This window comes from Leucoraja erinacea, chromosome 40 (genome assembly GCF_028641065.1).
Source record: "Leucoraja erinacea ecotype New England chromosome 40, Leri_hhj_1, whole genome shotgun sequence".
Taxonomy (NCBI): Eukaryota; Metazoa; Chordata; class Chondrichthyes; order Rajiformes; family Rajidae; genus Leucoraja; species Leucoraja erinaceus.
In genome coordinates, this window is record NC_073416.1 from 2,731,247 (window position 1) to 2,752,313 (window position 21,067).

Below are 21,067 nucleotides of genomic sequence, written 5' to 3' on the forward strand. Positions count from 1 at the left end.
TTAACAATGGTTACATCTTCGACGTTTGTTCCACCCTCAAAACATTCAAATACCTTCAAGTCCATGCTGCCTTCTTCTTCCTGATCAGATTGTTTATTCCGAAGCTTAGGTCATATAGCTCCTTCCGACGTGAAATCTGAACCCTCGGATTGATAAAAACATTAAAACAGTTTGATACAGAACAATATGCAAAACTGTCAAGTCACCCATTAAGTGCCCGATTCAGTATAAAAGGTTAAAACGCTCTACAAACTGGATACTGTGTTTTATTAAACATTATTCAATCACAGTGTTGTCCAAGTATTAATCAGAGGAAGTAGGTATCTACTTGGTCTCATGGGAAACTTTCATTGCAATGGTTGCATTATTCACAAAGCAAATCCGTACATTCTTGAATTAAAGCAACAAGCACAAAAGATTCATATTAAAAAGAGGCAGACATACATACAAATTTTAATAAAATGACTGGTTAGCTACCAGAGACAAATATCTGGTATTTAGCTATTTACTAAAGGCAAGATGAATGCTGTCATCAAACTGGCTATTTTTTTAGCAGCAAGTTGCCATTCCAAAATTACCACAAGGCAATCTTGGTCATTGGTATGTATATTAAAAGGATTTGGATCTCTGACTTTGTCTAACATGGCTGAAACACCACCAGTGGAAAAGAAATACAGCCCTCCCAACAACTTGAAGCATAAAGATTGGAATTGCGGACTCCGATTAAAGGTCGGCTGCCTTGATACTGGTAATGTAGCGATTCGCAATCAGATTTAACACCAGGTTGCTCAGCATTCTCAGCTTTAGATACTTCCCCTGCCCAGCTTGCTACTTTCAACTGGGAGAGAAATCCATTTTGGGGATTAAAATAACATTACATTCATTACAGTGTGCTCGCTCTCCATTTCCTTACCGGGCCTTGCCCCACGCATGAGAACATGTTTCTCAGTAAAGTTGAGAAGGATGCCCATTGTTTCAGAGGCAAGGTTCATTACTAAGATACACATTCATAAGATATTAACATGGCCCATCGCCCAACACACAAAGGACTGTACCCGATAAACACAAAATTCCATTTTAGCTCATCAATAAAAATAGAAAATTATGACCATTCTTCTGCAGGTTCATTTATTATTGATTGCGATCATTGATCACAATAAATGTGCCATTACACATGGCAAAGTGCAAATTGGCTGGTTCATGTGCTAACACCCAGAGATGTGCTTGAATTATACTGAGAGTCGCATGTCCCTAGAAGTCCATATCATCAGAATCCGTGTTGCTCGATGATTGTGCTTCTTCTTGGCTTTCCCCCCACACAAAGCGATAATTATCCTCCAATTGTTGCTGCCTCTGTTGTTCTTTATAAACCTCTTCACTGCCGCCAGTCTATTTGAGAAAAGGAAATGTTATCAGTTTTTGGTGCATGCACCTTTTCATTTGTCAACAGATGAAAATCTTGACAAAGGCCTCTGTCTTTGTCCCACCCCACCTGTTTTCCAGCTCTCTCCCTCCCCCTCCACTAGTGTGAAGGGTCCCGACCTGAAACGTCACCTATCCATGTTCTCCACAGATGCTGCCTGACCCGCTGAGTTACTCCAGCTACCTGTGAAACGTCACCTATCCATGTTCTCCACAGATGCTGCCTGACCCGCTGAGTTACTCCAGCACTCTGTGAAACGTCACCTATCCGTGTTCTCCCCAGCACTCTGTGAAACGTCACCTATCCGTGTTCTCCACAGATGCTGCCTGACCCGCTGAGTTACTCCAGCACTCTGTGAAACGTCACCTATCCATGCTCTCCACAGATGCTGCCTGACCCGCTGAGTTACTCCAGCACTCTGTGAAACGTCACCTATCCATGTTCTCCACAGATGCTGCCTGACCCACTCAGTTATGGTGCAGCAGCATCTATGGAGCTAAGGAAATAGGCAACGTTTCGGGCCGAAATCCTTCTGGAAATAGGCAACGTTTCGGGCCGAAACCCTTACGGGTTTCAGCCCGAAACGTTGCCTATTTCCTTAGCTCCATAGATGCTGCCTGACCCACTGAGTTACTCCAGCACTCTGTGAAACGTCACCTATCCATGTTCTCCACAGATGCTGCCTGACCCGCTGAGTTACTCCAGCACTGCGTTTTGCTCAAAATTCTTGCACCTGTAGTTCCTTATGTCTCCATCAACCATCACAATTTCAGATTCCCTTCAAGTTTGCTCTCGATGGAACAAACCTTACCAGTAAATTGATGAGTAGTTCTCGGAAGGATTTGGTGTCTTCTTCAGATAGCCAATGCATATCGTCATCATCATCCCCAAGTGATCCAGTTGTGACGATCTTCACTTCAATTTTGCCTGAAGGAAAAGCCAGTGGTGAGACACAAGTGATTGCCATTATACATCCTTGAAAGTTGATTCCAATTTATTTTATGTTAGCAATGCTTCAATTTCCACAGGACGTTATTGCATGCTGCAACATATTTAAATGTTTTCTCAAATCCCTAAATATGTACTTGATCGCCAAGAGCTATTTCAGGTCAGAGCTGAAAGGATTTACATTAGAGTCTAATACAGTCCTGTGAATATTACGTTTTGTGCGATTTTCATCATGTAATTAGACTGTGTCTAGCAATGCTTCACTCACTCTAACCTTTCAATGCTATTTTACTTGGCTGCACTGATTTATTTTCTCTGAAAGGCCAAAATCTTAACGGGCATGTCCCACTTAGGTGATTTTTCAAGCGACTATCAATCTATGAAAGAATAAATGACATGCATACATCTACAGATCAAGTGAAACGTGGACGCTACGATGCACTCCTAAAACATTTACAACAATTAGAACCAGAAAATATCAATCAACTCTTCACTGGCTAGTGGAATCAGGGGGTAAATCCATTAAGCAGCATCAAGCGGTAGAGTTGCTGCCTTATGCCCCTGTCCCACTTATGAAACCTGAACGGAAAACTCTGGAGACTTTGCGCCCCACCCAAGGTTTCCGTGCGGTTCCCGGAGGTTGCAGGTGGTTCCCGGAGGTTGCAGGTAGTGGAGACTGACAAAAACCTCCAGGAACCGCACGGAAACCTTGGGTGGGGCGCAAAGTCTCCAGACGTTTCCGTTCAGGTTTCCTAAGTGGGACAGGGCCATTACAGCGCCAGAGACCCAGGTTTGATCTTGACCACGGGTGCTGTCTGTATTGAGTTTGTACGTTCTCCCCGTGACCTGCGTGGGTTTTCTCTGGGTGCTCCAGTTTCCTCCCACACACTGCAGGTTTGTAGGTTAATTGGCTTGGTTAATTTGTTCCTTGTGTGTGGGGTAGAACTAGTGTACAGAGTGGACGTTGGTCGGTGTGAACTCTGTGGGTCAAAGTGCCTGTTGTCAGACGGTATCTCTAAACTAAACAGCCGTCGCAGGGGGGCAGAAGCGTGTAGTCTATGATCATAAAGAATAGGAGCCTACTATAAGGTCACCACTATCCAATATGAAATCAATGTCACCTTCCCATTTTTTGGCATTCCACATTTTGCTTCACTCCAGCTGCCCGCTACTACTTGACAATGTGATGCAATGAGTATCAAAGTACATTCAGTTCAATACAAGTGTAAGCGGTGCTTTTAAATCCAGGTCAGCGTGACTGCATACATGATAATCTTGGACCAAACTGAAGGCTTCCTCATTGGTGTTGTCTCAAATTACTTGTACACTACAGCGGGGAAGAGGCTGAGGAAAGATGTGGGAACAGTGTGGGAAGCAAGGCACACTGGTGAAATACAGGACAATGTACAAGCTCACACTGAGCCCCACACAGTGCAAGTCTCACCTACTGGTGATGCTGCAATTATTAACACTTAGCAGTTGAACAAACTTGGATTGTACGCAATAGTAGCAGACAAAATTTTAAGGGGTATAGATAGGGTAGGCAGTTAGACCCTTTTTTTTAAACAAGGTAGAAACGTCAATGATTTGACATTGAGCAGAGCTTTAAGTTGAGAGGGCCATAGTTTAAAGGAAGACAAAAGTGCTTGTGAAACTCAGCGGGTGCAGCAGCATCTATGGAGCAAAGGAAATAGGCAACATTTCGGACCAAAACCCAATGTGTGGGGCAGGTTATATATTTAGAGGTGGGTGACTGGAACAAGCTGTTGAGAGTGCTGGTGGAGGTGGATATGATACTGGCATTTAAGAGGCTTTCGGATAGACACATGGATATGAAGGGAATCGAAGGGTACAGATCACGAGCAGGAAGTAGAGATGAGCGCAACTTAGCATTGTGTTCACCACAGACATTGTGGGCCAAAGTGTCTGTTCCTGTGCTGGGTATATGTTACAACTTGAAGCCAATAGGGGAACTTAAATAAATGGGATGAAGTCAGTGGGCATGGAACGGAGTGAATAAGGATTTTTAGACTTTCCCGTATTTGGTTGCAAGCAACTTTGCTCATCCAACATTAGATGCTGGGCAACGAGTCTGAAAAAGAGGCAGTGAAGAGGTCACACGAGCTCATGGCAAATGAAGATGGGTGATATAAGTGGGTGATATTTCGGGGACGAGGGTGCAGGAACAGGAAGAGAAGCCATTACTGGTGACTCTTAGGCCAAGGCAAGATGGCCACAAACGCATGAATAAGTGTATTGGCCAAGTATTCACATAACAAGGAATTTGCCCCTGGTGCAAATGGAACAAATGTTGTCCTGTTGATATATGCCATTTATTGTCACTATACATGTACAGTTGCTTTCCGAAAACTATAACTACTCTGAATTCAAATTCACACATGCACTGACTTCACAGCCCAACACCCGGACTTCCATCTGTATATATGTATATAGCGCCGCAGAATTGTGCACCTATCCCTCCCCCCCCCCCCCCCCCCCCCCCTGTTTTTTTTTTCTGTTTCTTGTTTTTTGTGAGCTGAGGGATAGCAGAGGACAATGGTGTGGTCAATTGCGTCAAATGATACTGGCCTGCTGAAGGAGAAAGGGTACGTTTGTCACCATGATATAGGAATCGGAGTGCGCCATTATCCAATTTCCCACCCCAATCAAGTGTCCTTATGACACACACAATTTTAACTCGCGTCCCCTAGATGAAGGCGTAGCCCGCTTCACTTCAGACGCCCCTGTGGCTGGCAACTATTCATTCAAGTATTCTGGGCCAGTTGAAAATTGAGGCCACAGACAGGGAAGTTGACACAGAGGGGCTCTGAAGGAGCCTCTTCCACTCCCTCATGGGAAAAAGAACATACTTCCTTTCCGTCAGACTAAAGGGGCTGTGGAAGATTTGTCGAGTCGGTCCAAATAGTGAGTCTGCAAAACTACCTTCAGCTTTCAATCCCGCTTTCTCCAGCTGCTCTTGCACCACATTCTGAATCTGCCGGAGTTGGGGATCTGTGCTACTCATTTCACGCACTTTCATTTCTTTACGCAGCGGACTGCTTGGGTTGATTTTTGTGACTCGGACTTTAACGTGCCCTTCAGTGTCGTCATCAGTTTCTGAAATGCAGCAATGGCAAAAAGTATAAAGGCGATCTTTAAATTGAAAACCAACAAATAGAAACTTATAGAAACTTACAAAATTCTTAAGGGGTTGGACAGGCTAGATGCAGGAAGATTGTTCCCGATGTTAGGGAAGTGCAGGACAAGGGGCCACAGCTTAAGGATAAGGGGGAAATCCTTTAAAACCGAGATGAGAAGAACTTTTTTCACACAGAGTGGTGAATCTCTGGAACTCTCTGCCACAGAGGGTAGTTGAGGCCAGTTCATTGGCTATATTTAAGAGGGAGTTAGATGTGGCCCTTGTGGCTAAGGGGATCAGGGGGTATGGAGAGAAGGCAGGTACGGGATACTGAGTTGGATGGTCAGCCATGATCATATTGAATGGCGGTGCAGGCTCGAAGGGCCGAATGGCCTACTCCTGCACCTAATTTCTATGTTTCTAAATACTCAAATCCCATTTAAACACAAAAATGCTGGAGAAATTCAGCGGGTGCAGCAGCATCTATGGAGCGAAGGAAATAGGCAGGGTGTGAGGGTGATAAAAGCGAGGTTTGCGGACTTGTACTAACAAAAAAAAGCCTTGTACCTGGTGTTTTTTTGGGAGAGTGACTGGGACTACCCTTGGCTGGGTCACTGTCCTCTTTGTTCGAAGCTTCTTTGTCTTCAAGCTTATCAATGAGTTTGTTTAGGGTCGTAACCAAAGTCTTGGAGGCTTGATTGCGATCAAATTCCCCTTTGAGACCCTCTGCTTCAAGCTCATCTTGTGCCTGAGAAAAATGGTCACACACAATTTCATCAGTATAATGATGTAAATCTACGTTCCGTTCCGCTTTCTCGTCACCAAGCACACAAAACATTACGCAACACAAATATTTGATCAGCAAGGCGGCAATTTGGCTGGAAGGTGCAATGTGGTACATTCGACGAGTTATGGGGCTGTCCCGCTGTACGAGCTCATTCAAGAGTTCTCCCGAGTTTCCCCCGATTCGAACTCGGAGAATTACGGTAATGGCCGCTCGTAGGTACTCGGGGCTCTCGTGGACATTTTTCAACATGTTGAAAAATCTTCATGAGCTTACCGCGTTTCCCCGAGTACCTGCCATTAGCGTTACGAGCGGCTAAGAGACGTCCCCGAGCTCTGACGTAGCTGCTCCGTACATTCTACGTGCTTACGAGTTTGATTTTTTTTTTTTAAACTCGGGAAAGCTCTTGAATTAGCTCATACAGTGGGACAGCCAGCCCCTTAAGGAAGCTTTTACACATTAGGGAAGAGCAATTTCTAGCAATTCGTTGCAGAAAGGACAAGGATATTGTATTATTTTCACAAGAGCCTTAACCTTCGGGGGGACCCGGTGGCGAGAGGTGGGGGTGGGGAGGCTGCTGGCAATGCGGTGGCATTCAGCAGATATGACTGTTCGGTACTTTTGTAACATTGTCAGCGTCAAAACGTGGCGACACGTATGCACTGCCTACGCCGTATGCAAAGTAAGGCATTTCACTGTAACCAGGTACATGTGGCAATCAAGTACAATTCATTCATTCAATTTTATAATATGACTGCAAGTTGAGCAAACAATTTGGAGTTCAACTTGGGGGCTTCAGCTCCTGATTGCTTGCTCTATTACATACGATCTTAATGTCAAGGCACCACTGTGGACACACTACAAATTCTGCCCACATCCACCTTTAGACAGTAACCAAGCCCGAAACCTAATGGCCCAATGTTAGCATCCGCAAGATTTTTAATTGCCGCTTGATCATCTTCTTTCCCCAAAGCACCTACATCACTGCAATTCTATCCACAATGCCGCAACACGAGTATTACATACGTCATCCATCATACAGACACGGGTCCAAAGTAAAAATTCTCAGGGCCTGTCAAGTTAACCAATCCAACGATGTTACTATTTATGCCAATATTAATTACTCACTTCATCAATAAGGTTTTCAAACTCCTTCTCCATTTCTTCCTTGACTTCCCTTTTGATTTCAGACATTTTTGATTTGGGTAGAGACACTTCTTCCAGTTCCTTTTCAAAGTCTTTCAGGAGCTCAGTCTCTTCATCATCTACTGTCTCCTCTTGCTTTTCCGAGGCGTCTTGTTCGGCTCGGTCCTCAGGATATTCTGCAGAGCTCTCGGTCGGATCCTTGTCCTCTCCTTTCCGCTTTCACCCGCCAGAAAGCACAAATTAGCTTCGATTCTAACAGACACACCAGCTGACCACCGTTTGCAACCCACCCAGGCAAAATGAAAACTTTTATGCCCCTGTCCCACTTAGGAAACCGGAACGGAAACCTCTGGAGACTTTGCGCCCCACCCAAGGTTTCCGTGCGGTTCCTGGAGGTTGCAGGTAGTGGAAGCAGGTAGGGAGACTGACAAAAACCTCCGGGAACCGCACGGAAACCTTGGGTGAGGCGCAAAGTCTCCAGAGGTTTCTGTTCAGGTTTCCTAAGTGGGACGGGGCAAAAGCGACAATTTCAGCACGTCAACCTAACAATTTGTAGAACAACAATTCTATGGTCGGAGGTTGTAACGTGGCATGCAAAATAACACCAAGAATTTGTTCCCTGACCATTAGTTTCAGCAAAACTATTTCTGAGGCTATAAATGCAAATCAAAAAGTTACACAATCTACTTCCATTCCAAATGGTCTTGAGATTTCAGTCCAAGTCTCAAAATATGGAAAACTCACAATGGGAGAGTATTAGTGTGTCAAAGCAAAAAATTCCAGTACAGTTAAAATTCTTACTAAATGTGTTAACTTTACAGGACAGGAGGGGGCGCAGAAATGAAAGTTAATTTGGATATTTGAGTGATTATTCTCACCCATGATAACTTGGTTCATTTAAACTCGGCAGTGGGGGTTTGGGTGGGGTGAGGGAAAATATTAGGTATGCATTCAACCAAGACCGTGTTTACAATGATATGTCATCCATATTCAGGTTGAGTCGGTTATTATAAAGGCTACAAGCAGGCAGATCTAAACCCAAGCCGAGAATGAAGGTGGATCTGGTTGTGAATCCCAGGGCAATGGGACTAGCTGGATTGCTCTGAGAAAGAGCAGGTGCATACTCAACAGGCAGAAGGGTGTCCTTTCTAGCTGTGACCATTCTGTGGTCATGTCATTTGGTTCGGTGATGGCAGCAGTGAAATGGGACTCCAGTAACCTGCCACTAAATGTCGTTAAGCAAATTATAATGGTCAAAGTAGAACACCATCATGAAGAGGAGTGGAGTTAGATTGCTGACATTTCTTTGTTTCGAGATCAACGTTTGAGAAGGGAATGGACAGGATTATATTCAGTACCTTTTCAGTTTGGTCTTTTAATTCTTGAACTAATTTTGCAAGATCATCGGGATTCCGTATTATTCTGAACTGCATTTTCTCATTTCCTGAAAACAAAAGAGCCGAGTAGTGAGGGAGAGAAGTGGTGCAGAGACAAGAATCACAAAGCCTTTGCAAAGATTACATGGAGATATAAAAATAAAATAATTCTAATATAAAAATTTAAAAACGGAATAAATAAGCTTTATGATGATGGATTTCGGATGGGTCCCTGGTGGGAGACCGCTTTTCGGGGCTTCCGCAACGGCGACTTCTCCCGCCCGAGTTGCAGGGTTGAAAATTACCTGGAGCAGGGCCTTATATCGCCCGGTGCGGCTTTAAATGGCCGCGGGACTTGCTAGCGCACGCCGGGGGCTCCAAGACCCAGAGCGTGGCCCTGCATCGCCCGGCGCGGCTTTAATGGCCGCGGGACACTTACCATCGCCCACCAGGGGGCTTTGACTCTGACATCGGGAGGAGAATGAGGAGTGCAGGGGAGAGATAAGACTTTGCCTTCCATCACAGTGAGAAGGAGATGCGCTGTGATGGATGTTTGTGTAAATTGTGTTGTGTCTTGGTTCTTTTTCTTGTGTGTATGACTGCAGAAACCAAATTTCGTTTGAACCTCAATGAGGTTTAAATGACAACAAATAAATTGTATCATTACAATACACCTCCATATAGTAAAACCTAAATCTTGTAAAAGGTATAGATATTTATTTATTCACAGAGGTAAAGGGAGCAATGCACTGCTTTTTGAAACTGAAGGACTGTAATGTCGTCTGAGATCTGGTCATGGACAAATGGAAACAGTCCTAATGGACACATGGAAAAGGGAGGCTGGAATGGGCGGCTCAACTTTTTTTTTACCTTGGTCATCCAGAGGATCATCTTCCCCAGTTTGAACCGTTTCACTCAATTTAGAGTCAGCCTAATAAATAAAAACATTTGTCATTACTGCAAATCATAAGTAAAGGACTTGAAGGACACGGACACGAACACTGACACACACACACGTTAAAAACGACAACGTTTAACCTCAACTGAATTAAACAACGTGAACCACCAAGGACAAGGTCTTCAATGCACAACTTAATAGGAATGATTTGTTGGTTGGTCCAGTGTGCAGGGAAAGGACATATGGGTCCCAGCTCTAAACGACATTGTCTGTGCATTCCCACCACTGATGCTGCCCGATACCGTTGAGGTCTTCCAGCACCGTGTTTTTGGCGCCAGAATCTATGGACCTTTGGAAGACAACCAACGCATCCACTACCTCTCAACCCACTTCTTTCAAAACTCTAGGATGTCAATCAGGTTCCTGGAATTTATCAGCTTTCACACTCACTGATTTCACTTGCACTGTTTTTTTGTACAATTACAGCATCTACTTCTCTCCAAACACAACAGATCAATGGGAAAAATAAATCAAAAATTCTTGACAATACCTCTTCAAGCTTTTCTTCTGAAAAGGGATCGACAGTCTCTGGTTTGCTGATTTTATTCCAGAAATCCTCACCATAGTCATCCTCCTCAATCGCCTCAGGTGAATTGAAAGCTTCACTTCCTGCGAGTTAATCAAACAAGCCTACAACTGTTGGTCCATTGTCAGAGTTTAAACTGTATGCAGTGTGTGTAATAGATAGAGTATGAAAATAAGAATATTTTCCATTTCAGATTTCTCTGATGTAAGGTTGGAATTTGCTACACAAGTCTATCTGTCTTTGATCTTCTATCAACGATTGTTAAGGGCTTGGACACGCTAGAGGCAGGAAACATGTTCCTGATGTTGGGGGAGTCCAGAACCAGGGGCCACACACAGTTTAAGAATACGGAGCAAGCCATTTAGAACGGAGACGAGGAAACACTTTTTCTCAGAGAGTTGTGAGTCTGTGGAATTCTCTGCCACGGAGGGCGGTGGAGGCAGGCTCTTAAAGATAGCGGAGTCAGGGGATATGGGGAGAAGTCAGGAACGGGGTACTGATTGGGGATGATCAGCCATGATCACATTGAATGGCGGTGCTGGCTCGAAGGGCCGAATGGCCTCTACTCCTGCACCTATTGTCTATTGTCTATTTCTGCCAGTGGCAACAAACTGCGAAATAAACTGAAATTGTAGTTCTAAGTCACAGTATAAAACTTAAATATTAGTGTTGGTGGCTGCAATGTTTAGTTGATCAGCACATATCACATCTGTTGTGATCACAACAGGTTGTTGTAATGAATCCTTGCATTACTCGTAGAATTGTCTCCCATTTTTCATTCATCTTAACATAGGGAGATATATAGAGTCAGATTGGGTTGCAACCTTGTTGTGGTCGGGGAGCGTGTGTGTCTCAGTGACCCCTAGAGCTATGCTAGCGGGAGATTCGTCTCCTGTTAGGGTCTCCCATGCTGGACAGGTCGAAGGGTAGAGACAAGACAAAGAGCGATCCACTGGTCCTGTAGGTAGCAGGTTGAGCACAGGGCTAACAACCCTGTCTCGTAAAACAAATAGGTTATGGAAGCAGCAACTGAAGGAATCAACACTACAGAGTGGAGGACCTTCGTTGCTGCCCTACATGCCAGGAGGCATAATAGGCAGTAAGTAAGTAATAGAGTCAGAGCATGGAAACAGGCCCTTTGGCCCATCTTGGCTAACACGTCCCAACTACACTAGTCCCACCTGCCTACGTTTGTTCCATATCCCTCTAAACCCGTCCTATTCATGAACCCGTCTAATTGTTTCTTAAACATTGTGATAGTCCGTGCCTCAACTACCTGCCTCAAGACCTCGGTGTCGGAGTGTGGGAGCAAGCCGAAGATCTTGGAGAAAACCCACATGGTCACGGGGAGAGCGTACAAATTCCGTGCAGGCAGTACCCATAGCCAGGATGGAACGTGAGCCTCCACATTGCAAGCACTGTAAGGCAGCATCTCTATCGCGGTGCCACCATGCCTCCCTTGTTTATAGTGAACAAAACAAACATTAAATACAGACCCAAGAGATAAGGAGAGTGCTTAAAAAAAGGTCCCCATTAGTTCCTAGCCTGCTATCCCTATGAAAACTTGTTTTACATTACAGGCTCGGTGCTGTAGAGTTCTGACATGCAAGAGGATCTTGGTCTACTTCTTGGAATTTCAGCTGAATAACGCCCTTCAGAATAAATGCCTTGTGTACAGCCACAGATTCTAACATACCTTCCATTTCAAATATACTCTTGTTGCTGACTGGAAGCTCCTCGGGTTGATTACTAGCTTCCTGAGTCAGCCCGGCCTCTTCCTTGCTCTGTGTATTTTGGTCTTTCAAAAGCATTTCATCCAAGGTTTTCAATTCTTCTGAGATTTTTTCCACTTTGCGCTTGGTGTCAGCTGGAGGTGGCACCAGGAGAAAGAGTCAATACTGGCAACGTCAGGAAAAAGCATCATCTTCATCAACAACTAGACTTTAGTCAATGATAGGACTGCTGGGCCTTCAGAGTCACACAGTTCTCTGACCCAACCAAGATGCCCCATCTAAACTAGTCCAATTTGCACACATTTGGTCGATATCCCACTAAACCGTTCCTATCCACGTACCCTTCCAAATGTAAATGCGTTGGTGACCAACTTCTTTTAACCAAGGCAGTAATTTCAAACTAAGGTGAGAGTTAAAATATGATATTGAATTAAGTTAAGAAATATAATCTTTTTGTTTTAAATAAACTATAAAGAATAATCAAGTGAATGAAAATGAAAACAAGGTATGAGACAGACTATAGAACAGGTTGTACAGTGTATGCGGAGCTGATGGAGATCAGTACAATCCCATGAAGAACACCTGAAATAAGCTTCTCTTCCTTAAGGAACTAGAGCCCAAGGTGTCTTGCTATTGAGGGAGCACAGCGTAGGTTTACAAGGTTAATTCCCAGGATGGCGGGACTGTCATATGCTGAGAGAATGGAGCGGCTTGGCCAGTTTGTCCAGCAGGGCCAAACTGGCACTAACCTTCCTTACAGAAAGGCAGCCATTGAAAGTACACTTCATAACGAAACAATATAAAACCTTAAGATAACCAATGTTCAGTTTAGATTATTATTGTCACGTGTATCGAGGTGCAGTGAAAGGCTTTTGGTTGCATGCTATCCGATCAAAGAGTGTACATGAATACAATCAAGCTGTCCACAGTGCACAGATAACAGCCAAGGACAACATTCACTGCAAGATGTAACATTGTAAAAGCCAACATGTGTGCATTAGTTAATCCATCTTGGTTGGATTGAAGGTATTAAAACGTCATTACTCACAGACTTGGGCTTTGACATATTCAACATACTGCTCTGGGCTGAGCGCAGGCTGGCATTTAATTGGGTGAGGTTTGGAGACAATGGTGGGGCGCAAGTAAGGGTGTTGGCAGATACGAGTGGTGTGTATTGTTAGCACATAATTGCACGACTGAGGTTCATCCACTCGAGCGATGAAATCTCCCGATCCTTCTTCACACATAAACTAGTAAAAATACAATAAAACAAGAGAACTTAGTTCGCACAGTGAAATTAGTGATTAGTAAAATCAATATCATTTGAACAGTATATTCAAAGCAAACATCATCAATACTCCCTGCTTTGAAGCAACTCACAATTTCAGCTTCTCCAAACACCAGGGGGACATGCCCAAACAGCAGCCTCTGAAACTTTTGGATATTTAGGAACTAGTTGGATTTTTATAACAATACAGAATTCAATGGCTATTCACCAGATGCCAGTTTAAAAATCACCAGGATTTATTGTATTTTATTTCTCACTTTGCTCTGCTAGGATTTACACTTTGGTTGGTCGTTTAGTATTGTAGTGGTTTAAGATTTGTTTTTTAAATATATACATCCTACATTGATAACATAGGGTAACATTTCATTCTTGAGTTCAAGACAAGGTAGGCTGCCATGGCACAGTCATTCCTCTCATGTTGTACTTAATCAAGGGAACAAATGCTGGAACCATTTGGCAGGACTGTCATATGCTGAGAGAATGGAGCAGCTGGGCTTGTACACTCTGGAGTTTAGAAGGATGAGAGAGGATCTCACTGAAACATACAAGATTGTTAAGGGCTTGGACACGCTAGAGGCAGGAAACATGTTCCCAATGTTGGGGGACTCCAGAACCAGGGGCCACACACAGTTTAAGAATAAGGAGTAAGCCATTTAGAACAGAGACGAGGAAACACTTTTTCCTCACAGAGAGTGGTGAGTCTGTGGAATTCTCTGCCTCAGAGGGCGGTGGAGGCAGGTTCGCTGGATGCTTTCAAGAGAGAGCTAGATAGGGCTCTTAAAAATAGCAGAGTCAGGGGATATGGGGAGAAGGCAGAAACGGGATACTGATTGGGGATGATCAGCCATGATCACATTGAATGGCAGTGCTGGCTCGAAGGGCCAAATGGCCTACTCCTGCACCTATTGTCTATATCAGAAACAAAAAAAACAGAATTTAGACACGCAGCATCAATGGAAAGAGAAACCAGTGAAAAGATTCAGGTCAAAGACCCTTCATCCAAACTGCTTAGACACGCAGCATCAATGGAAAGAGAAACTTCATCCAAACATATGCTGCTTGACTTTGAGTTCTTCCAGTGTTTGCTTCTTATACCTACTCTGCTCTGATGCTGCCCTCACCTTCATGTACTTTTTCTTTAGTGCTGGAGCCAACCCCAAATAGTGACAACTAAAAAGTCCTGCATTTAAAGAGATTATGAGTTCCAAGTACCACTCTCATACACCATTAAATGGCAATGATATATTAAAAAGTCACTCGAAAGTAACACCAAAGTCAAAATACATCCAAATAGAAAGCGGATTTGGGATTCAAACCGAGCAGAATGTTATCCTTTAACTCTGAACACAAGTAACTAATTAAGTATAACTTTTTTTCCCCCTTAAACCAGCTTCAAAGGTAAACTGTAAACTTACTCTCACTTCAGCCTCTCTTGGTTTTTCATTCAGTTCACACTTGGATCCATTCACGTAAGTCTGACTATGATACCTCTTCAATTTGTGCTGCTTTGAGGCCTGTAAATAAAAGAGATTTTCAAAAAAGGTATGCAAGACTTTATAACTGCAAATTATTTGTATTAGTTATACAATTTAATCCGTTGAACTCATAATCAGTAATCAATTAAATTAACCATGCAGTCACTGGAGACAAACTGCACAGATAGCCTTCTCTTTTTTACTGGGCACAATTCCATGGCACCAGCTATACTTCATGTCTTGGCTAAATCGATCACTTAACATCCAAGTTCTTGAGTCTTGGCAAGTCACCCAATCCCTTCAGCTGGGAATTGTTTTTTTATTAGAATATTATTGTTATTAGAATATCACAGGGAAGAGATAAGACGTTTGCCTTCTATCACAGTGAGTGATAGGTGTTTGGAGATTAACTGTGATGGATGTCTGTGTGAAACTGTGCCGATTGTGTGTTATGTTTATTTAACTGCTATGACTGCAAGGAACAACATTTCGTTCAGACCTCGGTTTGTTTAAATGACAATAAAGGCAATTTGTATTTGAAAGCTATCTGATCATAACTTTTAGTTTCTGAACAAATGCACCCATTGAGGAATGGGTGAGAGAAGGCAACATTTTGGGAGACGAGTGGACTAGCTTATTATTTGACTCGAGGCATTTGTTACAGAGTACTTTTAAATGCACCATCCGCAGTCCGCAAGAGCAAGAGGATTTGAGTATAGGAGCAGGGAGGTTCTACTGCAGTTGTACAGGGTCTTGGTGAGACCACACCTGGAGTATTGCGTGCAGTTTTGGTCTCCAAATCTGAGGAAGGACATTATTGCCATAGAGGGAGTGCAGAGAAGGTTCACCAGACTGATTCCTGGGATGTCAGGACTGTCTTATGAAGAAAGACTGGATAGACTTGGTTTATACTCTCTAGAATTTAGGAGATTGAGAGGGGATCTTATAGAAACTTACAAAATTCTTAAGGGGTTGGACAGGCTAGATGCAGGAAGATTGTTCCCGATGTTGGGGAAGTCCAGGACAAGGGGTCACAGCTTAAGGATAAGGGGGAAATCCTTTAAAACCGAGATGAGGAGAACTTTTTTCACACAGAGACTGGTGAATCTCTGGAACTCTCTGCCACAGAGGGTAGTTGAGGCCAGTTCATTGGCTATATTTAAGAGGGAGTTAGATGAGGCCCTTGTGGCCAAGGGGATCAGAGGGTATGGAGAGAAGGCAGGTACGGGATACTGAGTTGGATGATCAGCCATGATCATATTGAATGGCGGTGCAGGCTCGAAGGGCCGAATGGCCTACTCCTGCACCTAATTTCTATGTTTCTATGCATCCACAAACAAACAAGTTAATACCTACACAATTACAGGGTGCTACAAATTGGCACATCCTGTGATCTTACCTTATTGTGCCATGTTCTTCCAGGGCTTCAAAGCAAATTATAACAGGACAGACAACATTTGTATTTATGCAAGGATGCGAGATAGATATTTGCGCACAATTCAGAAATGCAATAATCGTGATAGACAACCATTACGTGCAGGAAATAACTTTTATTTATATAGCGCCATTCATGACATCTCACCGCAATAAAGTACTTTTGATTTGCAGTCATTATTGTAATGCAGAATAAAAAGTAGCAGCAGATTTGCGCACAGCAAGTTCCCACAAACCTCAATGTCCCACAAACTGCAATAAGATAAATGACCAGATCATTTGTTTTAATTACTTTGGTTACAAGATGAATATGGGTCAGGACACCATGACACTTGCTGGCAAAAGTGGCCCCTGTTTAACACATTTTACCAAAGGTGCTCCAATAGTGCACCGTTCGCATTGTTCAGTCCTGACAAGTCAGCCCAGATTACATGCGCAAGCCTTGCATGGGGCTCGAACACATGAATTTCCAATTCTGAAGGGAAGAACAACCAAAGTTGGCATCCCATTGAAAAATCTTATGGTCAACAACAAATGCTCAGAGCAAATAAAAATGAATTTATAAATAAAGCCCAAAGAATAAAACTGGGTAGTTATTCACTCATAACCTGTATAAGGTTAGTAGTCAAAGCAATTTGGCTTGAGCAAGTCCAAATAACAGCATTTAAATTTTTGATCTACTGCCACCAATAATGACACCAGACGAGCCTACCTAGGATTTGAATTTATCCTTACCTTTGCAGTTTCATTGCTCCAGTCAAATTCAGATTCATAAAACCCAAGATACATCACATCTCCTTTAACTTCAGAATCTGAACACAAGAAAATTACAGCTAAAATGCAAACTCCATCTTGAAAGTAGAGTTACAAATGAGAACTTTATGCAGTGTTGGACAAACACGGCATTGATCCTGAAGCTGGCAATGTAGGCAACTTCAATTCTTTCAGCCGTGCTTTAACACAAAGCAGTTGCTGTTATACAACATGACTTCTGCAGCATGGAGACTACCTTTCAGAGGCTGGTCCTTTCTAGTCACTTGTTACATCTAGTACTTTGCCTCCAATCACCATTTTGTTTTCACCTCTGAACAACGTGCCTGTCAGGAGATCAGCATCGCAGTTTTTAAAAACATTCCTGGCCCATGCAGAGATTGCCCCAAATACGTGGGTAGATTTTTGGCCAGAAATCTAGTTGTAAATGTGTCTTGAGCAACACTGCAGATGTAGTGCTTTGCCCGATTGCCAGCGCTCTGAATTTTGGTTCATTAGCTAAACTGCACAGCAGCAGCCTTGATGTATAATACAGATTTTTAACAGTTAAAAAGACGACAAACTGCATTTCACTATTCTACTCAAGAGCTTTAGCAAACATTCGGACACACAGTAAGAATAGGCAAATTGTTTTTGTTTTTTTAAGTCAGTCTTGTATCACAGGTATTTTTAGCTTTGCAATATAACAAGCCTTTATGCCTTGGGAATTACTTCAAAGAATTAGAGCAGAATTGTGCTGTCATACTTACCCTTCTTACTGTAGATGGATGGGTACAACCACAGTGGGGGGTGGGAGGGGGAAATAATTAGGTTGGGGTGGGAGTGCAAGATTATCCTTGCACAAGCACAGAGTCAAAAACGAATTGCCAAAAATCTCTTGCCGCCAAATACCACAATTTATATAATTAGTTAATTTGTACAGCTCAACTTTCCAGCTTTGAAAAGACACTTCGAAACCAATTTCTATTAATGCCCCTGTCCCACTTAGGAAACCTGAACGGAAACCTCTGGAGATTTTGCGCCCCACCCAAGGTTTCCGTGCGGTCCCCAGAGGTTGCAGGTGGTTGCCGGAGGTTGCAGGTAGTGGAAGCAGGTAGGGAGACCGACAAAAACCTCCGGGAACCGAACGGAAACCTTGGGTGGGGCACAAAGTCTTGAGAGGTTTCCATTCAGGTTTCCTAAGTGGGACATGGGGCATAACACTGCACACTCAAAGTTTGAAGAGTGCAGAATGTTTGTTAATAAAAACGCGTTTTTGTCTTGTTTTTACAGCAGTTATTTCTGTCGATCTCATCAAGGCACATAAATTTTACAGATTCTGGTGCTGCTTATTTCGATACAAATAATAACAGCTTAAATGTTAGACTAGGATTAGTTTAGTTTCTGCAACTGAGTATTGAAAATTTGAACTCCTAGTAACTCATTTCTAGTATACATCAAAAAGTCAGTCTTGAGACTCAGACTATGGAGTCAATTTGAAAATCATAGTAGGAACAGGTTTTGTGATTGCGGGATGAAAATAGAGAAAAATAAAAAAATGTTGTGGAATGGGCTAACATGGAAAGAATGATCTGAAATCCCAGGATGTTGCCTGAATGTCATAGCCCAATCCTGGCCTTCTGCCTCCATCCCTTGTCAAGGTAGTAAAAAAAACTCATGGAAGAGAATAAGAGAAAAGATAGAAATGTAAAAATAATCTACTGAAGCTTAGAAACCTGCATCTGCAGTTCCTTCAACTTCCTTGTGCCTCTCTAGGGTGGTCACGGTGGCGCAGCGGTAGAGTTGACAAACCAATTTAGCCCAATATACGGGGACAGTTGGCAAACATAGAAACATAGACAATAGGTACAGGAGTAGAAGCCATTCGGCCCTTCGAGCCTGCACCATTCGCCATTCAATATGATCATGGCTGCTCATCCAACTCAGTATCCCATCCCTGCCTTCTCTCCATACCCCCTGATCCCTTTAGCCACAAGGGCCACATCTAACTCCCTCTTAAATATAGCCAATGAACTGTGGCCTCAACTACCTTCTGTGGCAAAGAATTCCACAGATTCACCACTCTCTGTGTGGAAAATGTTTTTCTCATCCCGGTCCTAAAAGATTCCCCCCTTATCCTTAAACTGTGTGTGGCCCCTTGTTGGGAGGACTATAGAGGTTCAATGCAGCAGCTCACTATAAACTTCTCGAGTGCAACTTAGGATGGCAATAAGTGCTGACTTTGTTGACAAAGCAAACATTTCAGGAAAACAATTTAAAAAGATTCAAAACTTGGCTATCAATATGAGCTTTGGTATTTACCTTCTGTGTGGTACTGCTTGATATACTGGCCGTAGCAAAATTCGTAAGTCCACCATTCCTTGACCTGCAAGGGAATAGAAGATAACCATGTCAACATATCAAGCATCACTCTGACAGGGAAAGACACAACTGCTTCTCATCATTGGTGGGACTAAATCCTTGAACTATCTACCCATGGGAGTATCTTCACCAAATATAGGGATTGCAGTTCATGAAAAACTAGCATCTATTAAAGGGCAATTAGGGATCAGCATTAAATGCCGATCTTGCCAGAAAGCTGGTCGAGCCGCGCCCTCCCAGCTCTAGGGGCCAAGGTCGATCCTGTTTGCATATTCTCCGTTACCACGTGGGTTTCTTCCCGGCGCTCCGGTTTCCTCCCACATCCCAAAGCCATGCAGGTTTGTAAGTTAATCGGCCTCTGTAAATTTCTAGCCGGCGAGAAAATGGGACAACACAACTAGTGCAAACAGGTCATCGATAGTCAGCGTGGGCTGAAAGGCTCGTTTCCACACTGCATCACTAAACTAAACACAAGGAATTAATAATAATTGATCACTTCAATCTCTAATAGGTTACTGCAATCTAGAAATGCTAGACTAAATGAAGGACAACTGCATGGAAATATCAACTTTAAAGGATACAATCATTATTGAAGACCGACAGCTCGAACTCGGTAGATAAGGCTGCCGGAATCAAAGGGAGACCCAGTGGTGGTGGTGGGGGGGGGAATAGATTGTTGGGCGCTACTCCAGTGGTGCCATCAGAGATCACAGAGTAGGGGGCAGGTGGGCCCAGGAGATGCAGACCACATGGTGTAGGAGCTGGCAGCCTGGAATCCAGACGAGTCGACGGCCACAGCCTGCTGGCAACCGGAGGAGGGGCAAGGATCAGCAGAGTCTTTTTGATTATATTGACTGCTTTTCCAGTGCAGTGAGAAGTGTAGCTGGGAAGCCTTGTCTGTGCGAGTCATTGAGCGACATCTACAACTCTCTGCAATTTCTTACTGTTGAGATCTGTTCCCAAACCAGGCTGTGATGCACCAGGACAATATGCTTTCTATGGTGCTTTTGGAAGTAGGACAATAAATGCCTGGGGGGGAGGAACTCAATGATGGTTCAGGGAGGGACGGCATCTCTTTTTACAATAGACAATAGGTGCAGGAGCAGGCCATTTGGCCCTTCGAGCCAGCACCGCCATTCAATGTGATCATCCCCAATCAGTACCCCGTTCCTGCCTTCTCCCCATATCCCCCGACTCCGCTATTTTTAAGAGCCCTATCTAGCTCTCTCTTGAAAGCATCCAGAGAACTTGCCTCCACAGCCCTCCGAGGCAGAGATTTCCACAGACTCACCACTCTTTTTGTACATGTACATTCTGATTTTACAGTATAGAACATTCACGTTTCATATTTTTGTTACGGGGGGGGGGATTGGTAAGGGAATGATGTGGAACAGGAGGCAACAGAAATGCCCAGTAATTATTTTACTTTTCATGAAACAAAGCTTGGGTCTAAAAGAACACTTCAAAACACAGGCCTTCAGCTTAATTTCTTCACAACAATAACTTCACCTTTACAAGGCAAGATGCTGCATGCATTGGCTTCAACAGTTCAGAAATGTCTAGCCCTGTATAAGACTGTTCTTCATCTTCAGAATCCTGCTGAAACTTCATGGCTTGAGCCGGCAGCCGGCACTCGTACATCTGCTTGTATTTTGAAGAAACTATTACAATATCATCTGATTTTGACTGTCAAAGAAAGAAAACA

At 43.5% G+C, this 21,067-nt stretch overlaps 1 protein-coding gene across 1 annotated transcript in view; it reads right to left on the minus strand.

The window, feature by feature from the left end:
- Window positions 1-250: 250 nt before the first annotated feature.
- The window catches only part of os9 (OS9 endoplasmic reticulum lectin), a 33,156-nt gene continuing 12,339 nt past the window's right edge, over window positions 251-21,067 (minus strand). The window contains exons 2-15 of the mRNA XM_055664576.1: window positions 20,872-21,048; window positions 19,303-19,366; window positions 16,966-17,042; window positions 14,737-14,835; window positions 13,082-13,283; window positions 11,997-12,167; window positions 10,265-10,383; window positions 9,687-9,747; window positions 8,799-8,884; window positions 7,423-7,656; window positions 6,078-6,258; window positions 5,315-5,488; window positions 2,235-2,350; window positions 251-1,389 (exon numbers count right to left, since the gene is read on the minus strand). Coding sequence (XP_055520551.1) covers window positions 1,252-1,389; window positions 2,235-2,350; window positions 5,315-5,488; window positions 6,078-6,258; window positions 7,423-7,656; window positions 8,799-8,884; window positions 9,687-9,747; window positions 10,265-10,383; window positions 11,997-12,167; window positions 13,082-13,283; window positions 14,737-14,835; window positions 16,966-17,042; window positions 19,303-19,366; window positions 20,872-21,048 — 1,899 coding nt within the window. The 3' untranslated portion in view covers window positions 251-1,251. The remainder of the gene's footprint in view (window positions 1,390-2,234; window positions 2,351-5,314; window positions 5,489-6,077; window positions 6,259-7,422; window positions 7,657-8,798; window positions 8,885-9,686; window positions 9,748-10,264; window positions 10,384-11,996; window positions 12,168-13,081; window positions 13,284-14,736; window positions 14,836-16,965; window positions 17,043-19,302; window positions 19,367-20,871; window positions 21,049-21,067) is intronic.